Below are 17,630 nucleotides of genomic sequence, written 5' to 3'. Positions count from 1 at the left end.
CATCCAATAAACGTTATACGCCACCAATAATTGTGGTCCCTTATTGGCCAAGGGATACCGACAACCGATTTGCTCAGGCACAAATTCTCCATAAATTGTCAATGGCATTTAATGTTTGTGTTCACAATATATAATGTAATATCATCATACTATCATCATCATACTATAATTCTAACAATGTCTGCGTGTGTGTCTGTGTGTCACTGTGACTGCCGTAGCTCCTTACTGCCTGCACCAATCACTCCCCTTTTCACACAGGCATTGACCATATGAATATGGAGGGCGTAACGAAGCCCTTTTTTCGATTTGACACATTAATGATTATTAATTAATGTATTAGTCAATTACAAACGCACCCGGGCGCAGTACCCCCCATGGCCACAAGGGGGGGCAAATATCTCACAACGGGTAAGGGCTAGTATATATAATGCAGGTAAAATGGGGGAGCACATTATCCACCCCTTTTCTGGTGGGTAATGGTGTCAGGCAGGGGGGGATTTTATCCCCAGCCCTCTTCAATGTATATATGGACGGCCTGTCAATGCAGCTGGGGGGGTGCATAACAGGTTGTATGATGGGTGATAGCCTAATTAATCATTTATTATGTATGCGGATGACCTTGCCATACTTTCCCCTAGTAGCAGTGGGTTCCAACAGCTACTCAATGTATGCACAAATTATGGTATTGACTTCGATATTCACTATAATGCCAAGAAGAGCATGGTACTTATATATAGAACTAAAAAAGATCTGGAACTTAAGTTTCCTGCCTTTCATCTGTCTGGTCAAATTATGAATGTGTCCAAAATTACAAAATATCTTGGGCATATCATAACAGATACCTTATTAGAGGATGACGAGGACATGTTTAGAAAGAGGAGAATGCTTTATGTACAAGCCAACATGCTGGTCCGTAAACAGATGTTAAGGTAAACCTCTTTAGAGCTTATTGCACCCCTCTCTACACAGCTCCACTGTGGGTGAAGTATAAAAAGGAGAGCTTACGCAAACTGCAAGTAGCCTATAATGACTGTCTCAGAATCCTGTTAAAAAAGCCCAGGAGCACTAGAGCCAGTGGGCTCCTCTGTTCATTGGGTCTCACTACGTTCATGGCTCTGTTGAGGAACCTGATATTCAAGTTCATGAGCAGGCTGGATCGCTCACTGAATGGACTCATTGGACAGATGACAGACCCAGGCCGTAGTTCTGTAAGGTACACTTCTACCATCAGAGGACACTGGCATGAGTGCCTCGCTTAGAGTAGTAACCTGTGGGGCTGGGTAAATGTACTGTATTTCTTATTTTATTTCATTTATTTGTATTCTCGTATATAATAATAATAATAATAATAATAAAACTTTATTTGTATAGCACCTTTCATGACATGAAATGCAGCTCAAAGTGCTTTACAGAACAATGGAGAATAAAAGAAAAGCAAGGCAACGACATTAAAAAACAAGCAGTAATGCAATACAGTGAGGACATGAATAACAAAAATATAAAAGATCAATTAAAAGCAATGTTGTAGAAGTGGGTCTTGAGCTGAGCTTTAAAAATGTCTACAGAGGCTGCCTGACGAAGGTACAGTGGGAGCTTGTTCCATGCCGACGGCCCGTAGAAGCAAAAAGCTGCTTCCCCGTATTTTCTAGTTGCCATTTTTTTAGGCAAAGCGAGCAGGCCAGCAGTGGAAGACCTTAGGGGGCGGTTTGGGACATATTTAGGCAGGCAGTCATGTAGGTAGGAAGGTGCGAGACCATTGAGAGCTTTATAGACAAGTAAAATCATTTTAAAATCAATCCTAAAAACAACCGGAAGCCAGTGCAGTGATGCCAAAACTGGAGTAATATGTTCGGCTGCTGCATTTTGGACAAGTTGTAATTGTCTCCACCAGCCGAAGGCATGGGGGAGAGTATGTTTTGCACTCCGTCCGTCCGTGTGTCCGTCCGTCCGTGTGTCCGTCCGTCCGTGAGCAGCTAATCTCGGCCACCGTTAACCCGGTCGATGCCAAATTTTGCACACACACTCCCTGGATGCCAACCATGAACCTCTGCCCCAAACTTTCCAGAACGGCCTGTTATAGCGCCACCAGGAGGCCGCTTTGTGCAAAACAAGTTTTTGCACAGTACACCTACAGATTTTCTCCAAACATCACGCAAATTGGTACACAGTCTCTCTACAGCCATTCAACGAAACCGGTCTTTCAGATTTCTCACACTCCATCCTGATTGGTTAAGATTGGCTTCCAAAGTTCACAGGACTGCTCAGTTTCAAACAAAATGCTGCAAATCATGAACACATCGCGTGATTTCCGTGAAATTGTGCACCCACATTCCCACTAGGCCGAGGACGAAATGCCACGTGAACAATTTCAACTCAGCCTCAAGGTGGCGCTATAACTGGCCGAAAAGTGTTTTTACCTCTGACTGCACGGATCTGTGGATAACTTTGTATGCCAACTCCCTAGAGGCCAAGGAAAAACCTTTGTCTGGAATTTTTCACATCTGCTCTTTATAGCGCCACCAGGAGGCCCACATATGTAAAACACATTTTCTATTATTACTCCTTCAGATTTTATCCACATTTCACGCAAATCGGTACACATGATCTCCATAGTCATGTGATCAAGACAGGTTTGTTTGATTTATCATATTCCATCCTGATTGGCCACGATTGGCTCCTACAGTTTTCAGGAGTAGCAAATGGCCACAACTCCTCAACGCAGCGTCCGATTGCGATGAAACTGTGCACGCATATTCCCACTAGGCTGAGGAAGAATCCTGGTGGAGACCTGTGCCGATTGGCACTTTATCTAGTCTGTCAGTTGTTTTCTTAGGCAGTCCTGAAAAAAGTGCATTGCAGTAATCAAGCCGAGAAAAAACAAAGGCATGGATTAGCGTTTTTGCATCGTCCCAGGACAAATAGGCTCTGATTCGTGCAATATTTCTAAGGTGAAAAAAGGCAATCTTGGTAACATGATTAATGTGTGAATTAAAATTCAATTCAGAATCAATAATAACCCCCAGGTTCTTTACTATTGCAGTAATCAAGCCGAGAAAAAACAAAGGCGTGGATTAGCGTTTTTGCATCGTCCCAGGACAAATAGGCTCTGATTCGTACAATATTTCTAAGGTGAAAAAAGGCAATCTTGGTAACATGATTAATGTGTGAATTAAAATTCAATTCAGAATCAATAATAACCCCCAGGTTCTTTACTGTAGTACTGTTACTTTCTACAGTCAGGTTGCCAAGTCTGCTTATTATTGATTCTTTCTGCTCTTTATGTGATGTACTGTCTTACGTTGTGGGCCACGAGCCTGTAATAAAGTTTATATATATATATAACAATAAAAATTTAACTGTCTTTGACTGAAATGCCTGTCTGTAATAACCTGTAAAAAGGAATAAAAAATAAAAAAAACGATGGGCTATAGCCCATCATTTTTTTTCATTTTGTGTTAAGTGAGGGGCGCTCTTATCATCATACGTCATCATACATTCTCAACCAATAGCACGTCTCCCACACAATCACGCCATCCAATCACAATTTGCGTCCTCACTTTTGTCTTCAATGTTTCAACGATTATACCAAACTAAACACATTTTGAACTTGGGGACTAATTTTGGAGGTGCACGGCGCCAAAGTTATTTCCACTGCAGAACAGATAAGAAAAATGAAATGCCTACACGCTTCTGAGAGACTTGTACTGTACATTTAAGCTTGTCAATGAAGACCTGTAAATAAGAACAACTTCTCTCTAACAAGATTAGGAAGAGGGAAGAAGAGAGATCGAGTGAGAATATGAACAGAGCAAATTGAATAACATTTGAATAAATTGATGCTATTTGTCGCAAAGGTTTTATACCAAGTGAATGCAAAACACTGAAATACTGCAGTCAACTTTCCACACAACATACCAAGCTAACCTTTCTTATGTGGATGTATAACTAGTAACTACTGTATTTACACTTTTGCTTTCGCAATGTAAACGTTTTCTCATGCAAATAAAGCTCTTTTGAACACGCACGCACGCACGCACGCACGCAGAATGGCCAGCTTACATGTTCATTCATTACAGTTTTTCACGATTGTTAACACACGTTTTTCACAACCTAACGGCATTCTCAAAACGGCACACACAAATCGGAAAACAATACACACAAAATGCTAAACCCTGACTCTACTTTTCCATGATGACTCTTTGCTATCAAATCTCTTAACTGTTCCCAAAATGGAACTCGTGTTTTCATTTGGTACACACAGCCATATTACCTACCTACCTACCTCCTCCTCCTCTCACTCCTCTCCTTCTCTGGTTGTCGAATCTCTTCAAGGTTCTCCATTGTTCACCAAACAAAACAGAGGCTCTCAAGTCCCTTTTATACTGCAGTCCTGATAGAAAATTGCTCACCAGACCTGAATGTTAATAGATTTGACTATTTGTGTGTTGTTGATGCTTTGAGATGTTATGTGAGAAGTGTGTGCAACAACTGAACATTGTGTGTAGTGTTTGGACAACAAGGTGATGTGTAATTGACATCAGAGTGTAAAGAATGAAAGTCGGAGTCTAATGCAGATAAGGGATGTAGTGCAAATTGTGTCGAATGATTAGATACATGAAGTGTGCAAATTATGCCAAGTTTTGTGTGTTAACAATCGTGGAAAAACTGTAAGGTCACTTTTAAAAGAGTGGAGGAGCGGCCAAGCAGAAGGCCCGGTCACCCTCACGATACAGAGCTTGGTCATGCATGGTGAAATGTTTTATGTCAAAAAAATGTACTGTACTGTATGTGTGCATGTGTATGTGTATCATGCATCAACATGATGTATCTTCATTGTTAGTAGAAGGAAGGTAGAACGCAACAGAAGGCAGTGGCTGAGGGACGTCACCTGCAGGTCTTTGGGTCAGATGTAAACACAGTTGCCTTTTGAGCCTTTGTGAGCACAACGATGTCTGATCACCAGTTAATAGGCAGGCACTCTTGTCTCGTTCAACTTCTTACAAAGGGAAGGCACAGCAAATTGAGGACATCAAGATAAATGATACAAGGAAAAATATTTAGCCTTTCCACGAAAACATGAGCCTTTCAACGACGAGAGTGAGCACTGCAGAGAAAAGACAGGCGCTGAGAGAGAGAGAGAGAGAGAGAGAGAGAGAGAGAGAGAGAGAGAGAGAGAGAGAGACAGCCCCCTGGAGTGCAGAACATGAAAGGGTTGAAATGACAGGAGATTGAAGGCGGCCGACTCTAGACTGGAGGAGCACAGAATGAAAGGCTGGCTTTAACAGAAATAATCAAAGAGCAAACAACAAAAGCTGTGAATTAATGAAGAGCGACAAGCAATATCCTGTGTTCAATTCGTCATCTCCTCTCAATCACATTTTAAATTGTCACCCCAAAGCCAGAAATAGCAGATCTGATCTATACCAGCACACAACTCACAATAAGACAATAAAATGCCAACTAAGTATAAATCAGGCTAGCTCTGGTCCATAGCTCTAATGCGCGCATTAGAGCTATGTTACTCTCAACTTCCGCTGCTCGCATGAATGCAGACCAGCCTCTACTCTTTGGCGTAAATAAAAAGAACGTTTTTGCTACTCACCAAAACAAAGGCGAGTTGTGTCATTAGAAAGCCTACTTTCCTTAGTGGACGCACTCTGATCCCCCCACCACACGTATAAACTGTACTTTTTGGGCAAAAGGGGATTTTGTTTCCACCGGAAAAATATATCTTTAGTTACTCCGCTGCGCCCTCTACTGATATTGCCCAGAGAACTGCCTCATAGAGAATATTTTTCCACCGGTGAAAAAAAATCCCTTTCTGGCCAAAAAGTACCGTATGTGTGGTGGGGGGCTCAGAGTGCGTCCACTAAGGAAGGCTTTCTAATGACACAACCCGCCTTTGTTTTGGTGAGTAGCTAAAACGTTCTTTTTATTTACGCCAAAGAGGAGAGGCTGGTCTGATTTTGATTTGAGATTTAAAACGGAAAGTCCCATAGCCTTACTGCGCAGGGCAGAATCGTAGAAGCAGTAGAAGGCTATGGACCAGAGCTAAAATCAGGCATAACCCAAATCCTTACACCTCTAAAATGTCTATTCCTAATCCTAACACCAACCTGAATCTTTTCCTAATTGTAAGCCAAAAAACTCCATAAATTCAACACCATAAATTCTCAACCATAATTCTCGTGTGGGACATTTGGCCTACCAAGTATAGTAATACAAGCACACACGCACGCACGCACACACACACACGCAAGCATCCGCACGCAGACCAGGTGGTCAATAGTAGAACACTGCATAGCGAATGGCTCCCTACGGCTATCTTCTCTCCTCACCTTCCCCTGCCTCTAATCTGAACCTCCTCTTTCATGTCTTTACCTTTACTCCCCCCCCCCCTCTCTCTCTCTCTGCCCTTCATCTCTCCTGTCTCTCCATTTTTAGCTCATCCCTCTCTATTTCCGGGGCAGGGAAGAAAGAACGACAGACATGAGTGTATTATAAATGGTATAAATACTTGATCACACTACAGTGTCACACAAAAGCATCGAAAGTAGTAGATCCACAAGCTTGAAATGTTTCACGAAGCAACACACTTCCAGCGGGGGACTGCCCGTAAGTCCGACCTCCCGTTAATCCGACCTACGTGGCCAGTTAAGACTGAGGTTAGGGTTAGCGACCTACGTGGCCAGTTAAGACTGGAGCGTGGCCGGTTAAGACTGAGGTTAGGGTTAGCGACCTACGTGGCCAGTTAAGACTGGAGTGTGGCCGGTTAAGACTTAGGTTCGGGTTAGCGACCTACGTGGCCAGTTAAGACTGAGGTTAGGGTTAGCGACCTACGTGGCCAGTTAAGACTGAGGTTAGGGTTAGCGACCTACGTGGCCGGTTAAGACTGAGGTTAGGGTTAGCGACCTACGTGGCCGGTTAAGACTGAGGTTAGGGTTAGCGACCTACGTGGCCAGTTTTTCACGATTGTTAACACACAAAAATCGGCACAATTTGCACAACCTTCACTTCATGTACCTAATCACTCAACACAATTTGCACTCACACTCCCTTATCTGCATTAGACTCTGACTTTCCTTCTTTACACTCTGATGTCAATTACACATCACCTTGTTGTCCAAACACTACACACAATGTTCAGTTGTTGCACACTTCTCACATAAAATCTCAATGCATCAACCTACAACACACAAATAATCTCTAAACAATCAGGTCTGGTGAGCAATTTTCCTATCAGAACTGCAGCATACAAGGGGCTTGAGAGCCTCTGTTTTGTTTGGTGAACAATGGAGAACCTTGAAGAGATCGACAACCAGAGAAGGAGAGGGGTAAGAGTGAGAGGAGGAGGAGGTAGAGGAGTAGATGGACAGAGAGAAGGAGGAGGAGGAGGAGGAGGAGAAAGAAGAAGCAGAAAGGTCATATCTAATGAGATTCGGGCAACTGTGGTTGACCATGTGCTCAATCATGGTTTGACCATGAGCGAGGCTGGCCCAATCTCAGCCACTACACAGTTGCCAGGCGCGTAGCATAAGGCAGTGTAGCCAGTGCGGTGCACCGGGGCCCAGCGCCCCCTAGGGGCCCATGAAGGGGGAAGAAGAAGAGAAGAAAAAGAGTCAGGACGAGACGACGGTGAAAGGCAAGCCTGGTTTTAGGGGCTATCGGTCGCAGGAAGAGTAACACCAAGGATTAGCCAGCGATGTCACTGACTGACTAGCCTGGGGTCCACCTATGCTTTCTATGGCATAGGCAGCTCCCGGCCGGATCCGCCGGGAGAATCTAGACACAGCTGCGCGTCATGAGACTGATTAATTAGAGCGACAGAGAGAGAGAGAGAGGAGTGTGTACAGTGTGTGTACATGTGTGCGTGTGTGCGTCAATTTAACAAAGATGCAGACAATCCGAAATCAGCAGAGAGTGATCGACGTTTGCGCTACTCTATGCCGAATTGAAGTGGACTCGGACCCAGACTTTCTTTTTCCTCCCTGGAAATAAAAACGTCTGGGTTTCCGAGGCTACTGACTGACTGGTTTATAAACAGCTTCAAGTCCATAATACTTCCCTGTTGCATAACAGTGACATCACTGGCCTCTCCTTGTTATCTTTACCACCTTGTTTCACAGTCTATCTATGCCTCTATGGTGTGTATACTGTGTTCATGGCGCGCTGCCTGTGCCTGTCAGCAGCACAACAAGCTCAGCTGTAGACTATTTTGTCACGTTCCGTCGCGCTAATGAAACACTAGATGGGAATCATGGGATTATTATGTCATGTCAGCAGTCAGCACTATCAGAAAATAACCCAGGTAAAGTAATCTGTCACTCTGCAAGTTTAACTAAAGTTTGTCCAAAGTAATTCCTGATAGCCAGGCTGCAGCCCTGCAGTCCTACAGATTGATTGAAAGTAAAACATGCCACAATAATATAACAAGATATCTGCACTGACAGTTGCTGGCATCATTAGAGGTTTTTTTCTATTCTATTCCTTCCACCTTATTCTCCTTTCCTGAATCCTATTGAGGAGCTGGCTTCGAGCAGGCTGGTTTACAGGAAAAAAAAAAAAAAAAAAAAAATCGGCTGCATATTTGTGTGCTGTTTTATGTTTGACTATGAAAAAGTTGGCCTACACAGAGTCATTTTACAAAAGGAGAAATGGCTCATTCTCCAGAGTCATTGTCATTCATGTGTGTTCCATTTCTATGATTGTGTTTTCAATTGTTCACTTCGTTGTGCTGTAAATGCTTGGTAGTGTGTAGCCAAATGCTAGTTGTGTGTACTAAATGAATGGTATGTGTGTGTCATTTGAAAATATGGCTGTGTGTACCAAATGAGTTCCATTTTTGGGAACAGTTAAGAGATTTGATAGAAAAGAGTCATCATGGAAAAGGAGAGTCAGGGTTTAGCATTTTGTGTGTATTGTTTTCAGATTTGTGTGTGCAGTTTTGAGAATGCCGGTAGGTTGTGAAAAACGTGTGTTAACAATCGTGAAAAACTGTAAGACTGAGGCGTGGCCGGTTAAGACTGAGGTTAGGGTTAGCGACCTACGGGGCCAGTTAAGACTGACCCAAAGTTAAGGTTTGGGATAGTGTTAGTAATCATGTGGCATTCGTCCTGAAATGTTGAAGTCTCTGGCTGTTGAGAGGCTATCTTGGTTGATACTGTATGTCTTTTCAACATTGCGTGGAAGTCTGGGACAGTGCCGAGGGAGTGGCAGACCGGGGTGGTGGTCTCACTTTTTAAGAAGGGGGATCATAGGGTGTATATATACTATTGCAGGGATCCTGGAGAAGGCCTGAGAGTATGCATATCCGGTCTACATGTGTTTTGTGGATTTGGAGAAGGCATATGACCGGGTACCCCAGGAAGTTCTGTGGGAGGTGCTGTGGGAGGATGGGGTGAGGGGGACCTTGTTGAGGGTCATCCAGATTTTTATGGACTTTTTATATACAAATACAAAAGAAAATCCAATTTTTTGGGCATCCATTGTTATAGGTATGCCCATATGATGACCATGGATGTGGTCTGAAAGTGGTTTTCAAATGGTTCCCAGATGATTAGCTTATTGTGCAAAATTGTTTTCTCACTCTATATTAAACTACCAAATTAGTAAACTAGTAACTACCAAAACAACATACAGTTTAAGTGTATACAGGGTGTCTATCTGGCCAAATTGGCTAAATTATATAAACACTACCTAAGAATATTACCTTATTATTAAACGAAAGCCCGATAGGGGAATCAGTACCAGAGCAACCACTCGAGGAGACTGCGAAGTGCCGCACCGGCAAACAACATTCGGCCAAAATGTCCTCTCAGTACAGGGTCGTGTAGCATGGAATGGCCTTCCTCTGCGTATAAGGGATTGTGCTACATTTCCATCTTTTACATTTAATCTGAAAAAATGGTTGCTTGAAAACCAAAGCTGCAACCATTCATGATTATTTTAGGTGTATTTAATTTTTTTATGCTGTGTTCCCTATGTAATGTTATGTAAATGTATTCCACTGTTTGCCTGTCTGTTTTCCGCTTTGTGTTTCTTGTGAGGACTGCGGATGAAAATTAGCAACTGTGCCTCTGTAGACATTTTTAAAGCACAGCTCAAGACCCACTTCTACAACATTGCTTTTAATTGATCTTTTATTTTTTTGTTATTCATGTCCTCACTGTATTGCATTACTGCTTGTTTTTTTATGTTTATGCCTTGCTTTTATTTTTTTCTCCATTGCTCTGTAAAGCACTTTGAGCTGCATTTCATGTCATGAAAGGTGCTATACAAATAAAGTTTTATTATTATTATATCCGGTGTATTTAATTAATATTAATATGCATTGTCCTGTCCAAATAAACAAATAAAGTAAAGTAGACAAACTACCGGTAAATGAACATAGCCGATCTAGCTGGTGTTGTGAGCTTGTAGAGTGTCTATTTTCAACTAAATGTAATGCCTCAACTCCTACAATTCCAAGTGCTTGTCAGGATGACAACCCCATCAAGGACTCCTTGGACCCCAATTTGAGAACCACTGTTTTAACAAAGCTTTTGTATTTTGCCTCTGTGTACTCTCATAACACACACGTCATGCATACATTTCTTTCCTGGTTATGCTCAGCTTCAGATGAAAAATCACACCCGTGTGAACTGAGTGGTGCAACTCCCCTTGTTGCTGAGTTGTGCGTGCGTGCGTGTACAGTATACCTGCAGGCCTTTGGGTGTCAGAGCGCGGGGGTTGGACACGTAGGTCTGTATGCGTCCGTCCACCCCTCTGAGCAGAGGCTCCGTGTCCCTGACATACTGCAGATCTCTGGATGTACGCAGGTCCACCACCTCCATGGACTGACTGACATTCTGGACCTGACGCACGCACGCACGCACGCACGCACGTACGCACGCACGCACACACGCACACACGCACACACACACACACACACATACACATTTTATTTCGAGCCCTGTCATTGAACATTACAGTATCATTATACAAGTACAAGGCATAACAATGAAATTAAATTGGAGAAAAGGTAAAATAAGTACTCAAAATTAAGTACTTGTACTCGTACTTGGTCAGACGAAAAAGTGGTATCGGAGCGTCTCTGACAGACAGACTATGTCCGTCGCCCGGCTAAAGGGGACAAACACACAACTTCGTATGTATGTATGTATGTATGTATGTATGTATGTATGTATGTATGTACGGTAGTATTTATGTAGCACGCACACACGCCCTGGTTTTCTTCTACTTTTTTTATTTTTATCCCATGATTTTTGCATTTTTTCACCCACCCAGTGTCAATTATCTAATGTAATCCTGGGCGCTACACTTCCTCTGCCAACCTGGGGGGGGGGGGGGGGGGGGCAGCGGACTGACCTCATGCTTCCTACGCCCTGCATGGTTTCCATGCCAAAACCCTCTATATACTTAAATTTGACCGGTGTCCATCAGAAGTCAATACTCAAGTCAATCCTCTCCTATTTTCCCTCTCTTCGGCTAAAAAATAGCTGATCTAAAAGCTCACAATGCATCATGTTGCGATAGTTGTAAGGCACTATAATGTTCACCGAATGTTAATCTATTGTAAATATACTTTCACTGCTCCTAGTATTGATGATGTCTTGTGCAGTATTGTGTGTCTTGATGAATTGAATACATAGGTCCACAATAGTAACAATCAGGGGTTTTTTGTGTTATCCTTTTAGCATTATTATAAAACTGTACTTTTTGCAAACTGTTAATAAAGTATTCAATCAATCAATCAATTGTGACATGCCCAGAATAAGGATGCTAGCTGATCAAAGATTTATGTCATTGATTTTACAGAGAGGGAGAGTGTGAACGAGAGAGAAATAGTCTCTCTCTCTCTCTCTCTCGCTCTCTCTCTCTCTCTCTCACACAGTTAGTTAGTTACTTTATTGACACAAATGTATAAAACATTGGGTCCAAACAATAATAAAAAACCCATGAATCAAATTAAAAAAAGGTACAATACATTAAAATATACAATACACAATACAGAATACCTTTACAACAGGAGCTTTCTATTGCTCCACAAGTGACACGCAGGCATGTAGCATACGCAAAGTCTCTCTGTTAGTGCCCACAAAGAGTGAGCTCAAATCAATACCCTCATGTCCATATTTTACTCTGATATCTTGTGTGAGGGGACACACCAGTATTGTGCTGTTCGTTTTGTATACCAGTCTCACATCGGCAAAACCGCTGTTCAGGTGGTATGCGGCTCCATCTTCCCATTTCCACACGCAGTCTATGAGCGCCGGACAACTGAAACCGTGTAAAGGTTATCCTCAAATAGTCCTCAATGTAAGGTGTACTGCTGGTGCTGGTATAGAGTGGGTGACACACACGTGTCTCTCTCTTCCACAGAAACAGAAAACACAGACGCATAGATAGATAGTTTTATTATCCACACACACGTTGTCTATTGACTCTCTCAGTCTTTCAACAACACCGCCGCATCTACTCCATCTCAGTTGGTGTTCATTCCTATGAAAGATTAATAATCTCTCCTGCTGCTGACATCAACAACAATTACAATGCACACGGGGCGGGGGAGCCAGGGTGGATGCTCAGCCTTTTTGGCAGCGGGCTTGATTGATAACACCTGTTGTTTGTGTACACAGTTGTTTGCTCGTTTGCCGCGTGAAGCAGCCGATTCAAAATGCACTCACTTGACCCCATATTATGTGAAACAAAATGCGTAGCACTATAGTGCTGCCGGTAGTGTTGTGCCAATTTGTGCAGTACTTATCGTCCCTGTCAACAGTGTGTTTCTCCTATGGCAGTGGACAGGTTCTAAACATTTTCATGTCAAGGACCCCCAAATTGATAACAAAAATAGCAAAAAATATACTGTACAAGCTTGCAGCATGCAGGAGCATAAATCTGTACAATGTTTAATATTACTGTATTGAGGGAAAGAAATTCTGTCCGGGAGACAAATTGACAGACCTATCAACGCATTCTCACTCCCAATCAGTCTTTGACTGGAAGGGGGCAAATACAGCACATGTTGACTTGACTAGGGGCGATATGAGTTATGTTTATGATGGTCACTTGTTTTCTCCCAAGATATGCATTTGAGAGTGAGAGTGTGTTGGACCTCTAGAGACAGACCTGAGACAGATCTATATAGGGCTTGGGGTTACCCGACCTGTCTCCGCTTTAACAAGTCTTCTTCCCAAAAGGACTTTCAAACTAGGAAGGGTATGGCCTGGTCAGCCTGCAATGACATGCATAAGATCTGGTCATCCCAGCTTTAGGTAAGATGTTAAAATAAAAATATTTAGGACGACCGTTGAGCCGATTCTACTCTATGGCTCCGAGACATGGACACTTTCAAAGAAACAAGAGAATCTGTTGGATGGCACTTACACCCGCCTTCTAATGAGAGCGCAAAATCTGTCTTGGAAGAGCCACCCATCGACTAATCTAATATACGGCAACCTTCCCCGTGTTTCTTCACTGGTCCGATCCAGAAGAGCGCCGTTTGCCGGCCACTGCTACAGAACTGACAATGAGGTTATATCTTCCCTTCTTCTCTGGAGTCCTGCCTCTGGGCGGACCAGAGGTAGAAAGCTGTCGTTCCCTGATGTCATCGCTAGGGACACATGCTTCAGTAGGCAGGAACTGGGGGTGGCAATGAAGGACCGAGAAGTCTGGCGTAGCATTGTGGAATACATGATCTCGACCGCGGTCGAAAAATGATGATGATTAACAACTATAGGCCGATGTTGGCCTTAAAATGCAATGTCTGTATACAGATCTATCCGTTAACGAAACAGTTAAGTTTGATACCAGGCCTGCAGAACAAGGTCATTGGAATCTTCATCCTGCATGCAGTATTATACTGCTACAAATAATATCACATTCTAGGCGCGTGCGCAACGCTTTGAAAGGCGGTGATATTAATTTGATGTCAAGACCGGGCGTGAATAAATCCATTACAACTGCGACCCACAGCGCCACGACTGATAAACACTTTGAGTAATTATGTGGCAACAAAACAGACTATCTGGACCTCGTCTCCCACCATAGCACATACTGATAAAAAGGCAGGAAGAACAGAGAGATCAGGACGCGTCACGCAGCATACAGACATACCAGACACGCACACACACACGCACGCACGCACGCACGCACACACACACGCACACGCACAGAGAAAGACAGAGAAAGACAAAGACAGAGAGAGAGCTGGATCAAGGTGTCACTTCCTGAGACAAACAGAGCTAATTAGGATTTATACAAAGAACGCTCAACACAGGCAAACATATAGCAAAGACAAATGGCTCCATCTTTTCAACTTAAGAAGAAGGGAAACATAATAAGAAACTTCTATAACCTGAAACTTTCCAGAACCTGTGAAGTTCTGTGCTGTTTTTTCTTTTTTTGTTTGTTTATAGGTATTCAGATTTAACAAGAATCACCCCTGAGGAGCTATAGGGAGGAACAACATGAAAAAAATAATGAACGTGAAAATCTAACAAGCTCACAACGTGGGTTTCCTGGGGTTTTTTCCCAGCACTCAGAAACAACAGTACCACCAAAGATGCTTGATTTGGACTTTGGAGCCACTATGGTGAAATGCATGGCCCAACAAATCCTACAAAGGGTCTCCTAAGTGGGCGCCGCCGTCTGACGGCAGATCTCGCTAACGTCCGATGTTTATACCGTTGCTGGAACCTGCGACAGAGACGGATAAAAGGTCGCTAATAAAGTAGATTTTCTCCTGATTTGGCTCTCTGAAAAAAGCAAATTTTTTTGTATGAAAATCTTGGGAAGATTGTGTGGCTTTGTGACGATCGGACTGGAGATCAAATATGTGTTTATAGGACAAACAGAACTCCTCCAACCTGTGAGCAAATTGTCAGCTGAGCACTGAGCAGTCTGTCAGTGTGCATCAGAAGCATAGCCGGCGCCACCCAGTTCAGCCCTTAATTGGCCCACTGCTGAAAGATGGCCTGAAACACAATAATAATAACCCAACGTCTCTGCTTGACGATAGATGGACGGGCACTCGGGCAGCAAGTCACCTTCCCCGACAACAACAACACCTCCAGCAGTTCCTTTTTAATGCACCACATATATCTGGAGCAAACTTTCCTTTCCTGCTCTGTAAACTGTAAATTGATTGATTTAAATGTCTTATTCAGTTTGTGGAATGGGTACAGTGATAAAGAAAGTACAGGTCGATACGAAAACGGCTACTGCGAAGATTTATCCAGGAAAAGCACTAAGACTTGTTCACATCAGGGACCTCCATTTTTTGTATTTTATCAATTTTCTTATTTTCTTAAAAGACAGACAAAACACCAAAGAAATGCATAACACATAACTAAACTAAACTATATAACAGAGATGCACAGAAATATCCCGCAGTCCGCCCCAGCCCCAATTCCAGACATTATTCCTTCAGTGTATTTTCCTAAAGTTGCAGCCCGTTCAGCGCTCACTCAGAGCCAGAAACTAATCAGAGTCCTGATACGTGCATATGGTAAAAGCCCCATTTTAAGTCATAGTCGTCCGTCCTATTGAGCAGCCTGTATGACAGTCGCTCGTAAGCGGCCAATAGACCCATCGAGGCGTCCCAGAGGGACGGTGCAGGTGCGGACAGAGCCTTCCAGTCCTTGACCAACAGCCTCCTAAATGACATAATGGCCATTTGTATCTATTCAGCTAAAGGAGGAGCAACGTGCCTCAATGTGGCAGGATCCCCCAGAATGAACAGACTGGGTGAAAAAGGAATGTGTAGGCCTGCTATTCTCTCCAGTCTTTCATGTATAGCGGTCCAATATTCCTGAATTTTTGGAACAGCCCCAAAGCATGTGTAAAAGTGTACCGTCTCTGTCCTGACACCTCCAGCATTCAGGACCATCAGTCAAGCCGAACCTAAACAATCTTTATTTTTATTTTTATATATATATATTTTTTTTTTTTATTGGTTTTTTTTCCTGAAAAAGCTATGTTTCTATGTCAGTCGTTCTTCGATTTAAAAAAATCACACCCGTGTGAACTGAGTGGTGCAACTCCCCTCTCCCCCCCCCCCTCCTCTCTCTCTCTCTCTCTCTCATTAGCAGGCAACAGTGTACTAATAGTCATACTGGTGCTCATAGTCACATAGGCGCATGGGTGGGTTAACGTCACATAGGCACACGGACATTGCTGTTCCTTGGAGTGGATGCACCACTCAAAAATAGCAGACCTACAAGCTCATAGCGCGCCACTCGGTGGCACGCTATGAGCTTGTAGACACCAAACAACCAAAAAGGGGTTACCGCCCAAAATGGGTTAAGTCATCAGAACATTTAAAGACGTACAAATACTCAAATATACACTTCTATGAAAAACAGGAAATCATATAGTTAAAAAAAGTAAAAATCACACCCGTGTGAACTGAATGGTGCAACTATACATTTATTGTTATAGTAACTGTACTGTACTGTACTCTGTACTGCGTACTGTACACGTACTGTAGTACTGTACAATGTACACGTACTGTAGTACTGTACTTATACTGTACACTGTACTCATACTGTAATTGTACTGTACTCATTGTACATTGTGCTCGTACTGTACTCGTACTGTGTACTGTACGCACTTTGTCACCTGTCTTTAGTGTGTACAGCACTGTACTCTGTACTGGCGATACGCTAAAGAACTCAGCTTCCCATCATGCATCTCTGAGCACAGTGTGAAGCTCAACAGCGCCACTTTGTCACCTGCTGGTGCCCTGAACAGACATAGGGACACACATTGCTGTTCCTTGGTGTGGCTGCACCACTCAAAAGAGGGAAAAACATGTACAGTTTGGGGGGAAAGGGGCCAGTTTCGAATTCCAGCCGTCGACAGGTGCTTTTTGAGAACGGTTTTGAAGGACTCTGGGGATTCACATTTCTTAATGACTGTTGGTAGGGTGTTCCACATTTTAGTGGCGTAGGAGCTAAATCAATTTAATCCCTTGTTTGAGCCGAATCTGGGTTGCACGTGCGTGGTCTGTTGAACCGGAGGAAAATTCGAAGGAAAATCGCAGAAACCTTTACGATATCTGTAAAAGAATATAATATTTTTATGGACTCTAATGTCATTTTATAATTGTGTTTCCTAGCTTCGCTTGGTGTTCTGTGTGAAGCACATTGAATTGCCTTGTTGTTGAAATGTGCTGTACAAATAAAACCGCCTCGCCTACACGACATGAAGAAAGCACATCTATTCACTTGAGGCGCAACCCTGAGTGTCGACGGAGTAGTGGGAGTAGTGGAAGGCCCTTTACCTTCTGAGTTCTACAGAATGCCACAGACAGTGTACTGTAGATGTTCAGTTTAAGGACAAGGTTCAACCAAACAGATCTAGATGTCTTGTGGAAAAGTGGGTCTCAAACTTTAAAGGAGAATTCCATACTAAAAGGCTTTCTTACATTTCTTTGTATAGTTGTTACGTCCCCACCAAAGAGGTCCAGGTGTTATTTTGTGCAAAAGCTCCTTATTGGCTATTTCCCCTACCATACTGTAAGCCCTAAATGAATTGCATTGGATTGAATGGGAATTGAATGGTGCTATGGGGTGTTGTGCTAATTCGCTTATTTCCATCGCTCAAAAAATATGATTTTTTTATAT

The 17,630-nt window shown here is 43.0% G+C and overlaps 1 protein-coding gene across 1 annotated transcript in view; it reads right to left on the bottom strand.

Moving 5' to 3' along the window:
* LOC310858762 (noelin-2-like) overlaps positions 1-17,630 on the bottom strand; it is a 44,403-nt gene that overhangs the window by 11,123 nt on the left and 15,650 nt on the right. The window contains exon 3 of the mRNA XM_083765017.1: positions 10,698-10,853. Within this exon, the coding sequence (XP_083621143.1) occupies positions 10,698-10,853 (156 nt within the window). The remainder of the gene's footprint in view (positions 1-10,697; positions 10,854-17,630) is intronic.

The sequence above is a fragment of the Protomyctophum parallelum genome (assembly GCF_964188405.1).
Source record: "Protomyctophum parallelum genome assembly, chromosome: 5".
NCBI lineage: Eukaryota > Metazoa > Chordata > Actinopteri > Myctophiformes > Myctophidae > Protomyctophum > Protomyctophum parallelum.
This window is presented reverse-complemented; position numbering and strand designations above follow the sequence as displayed.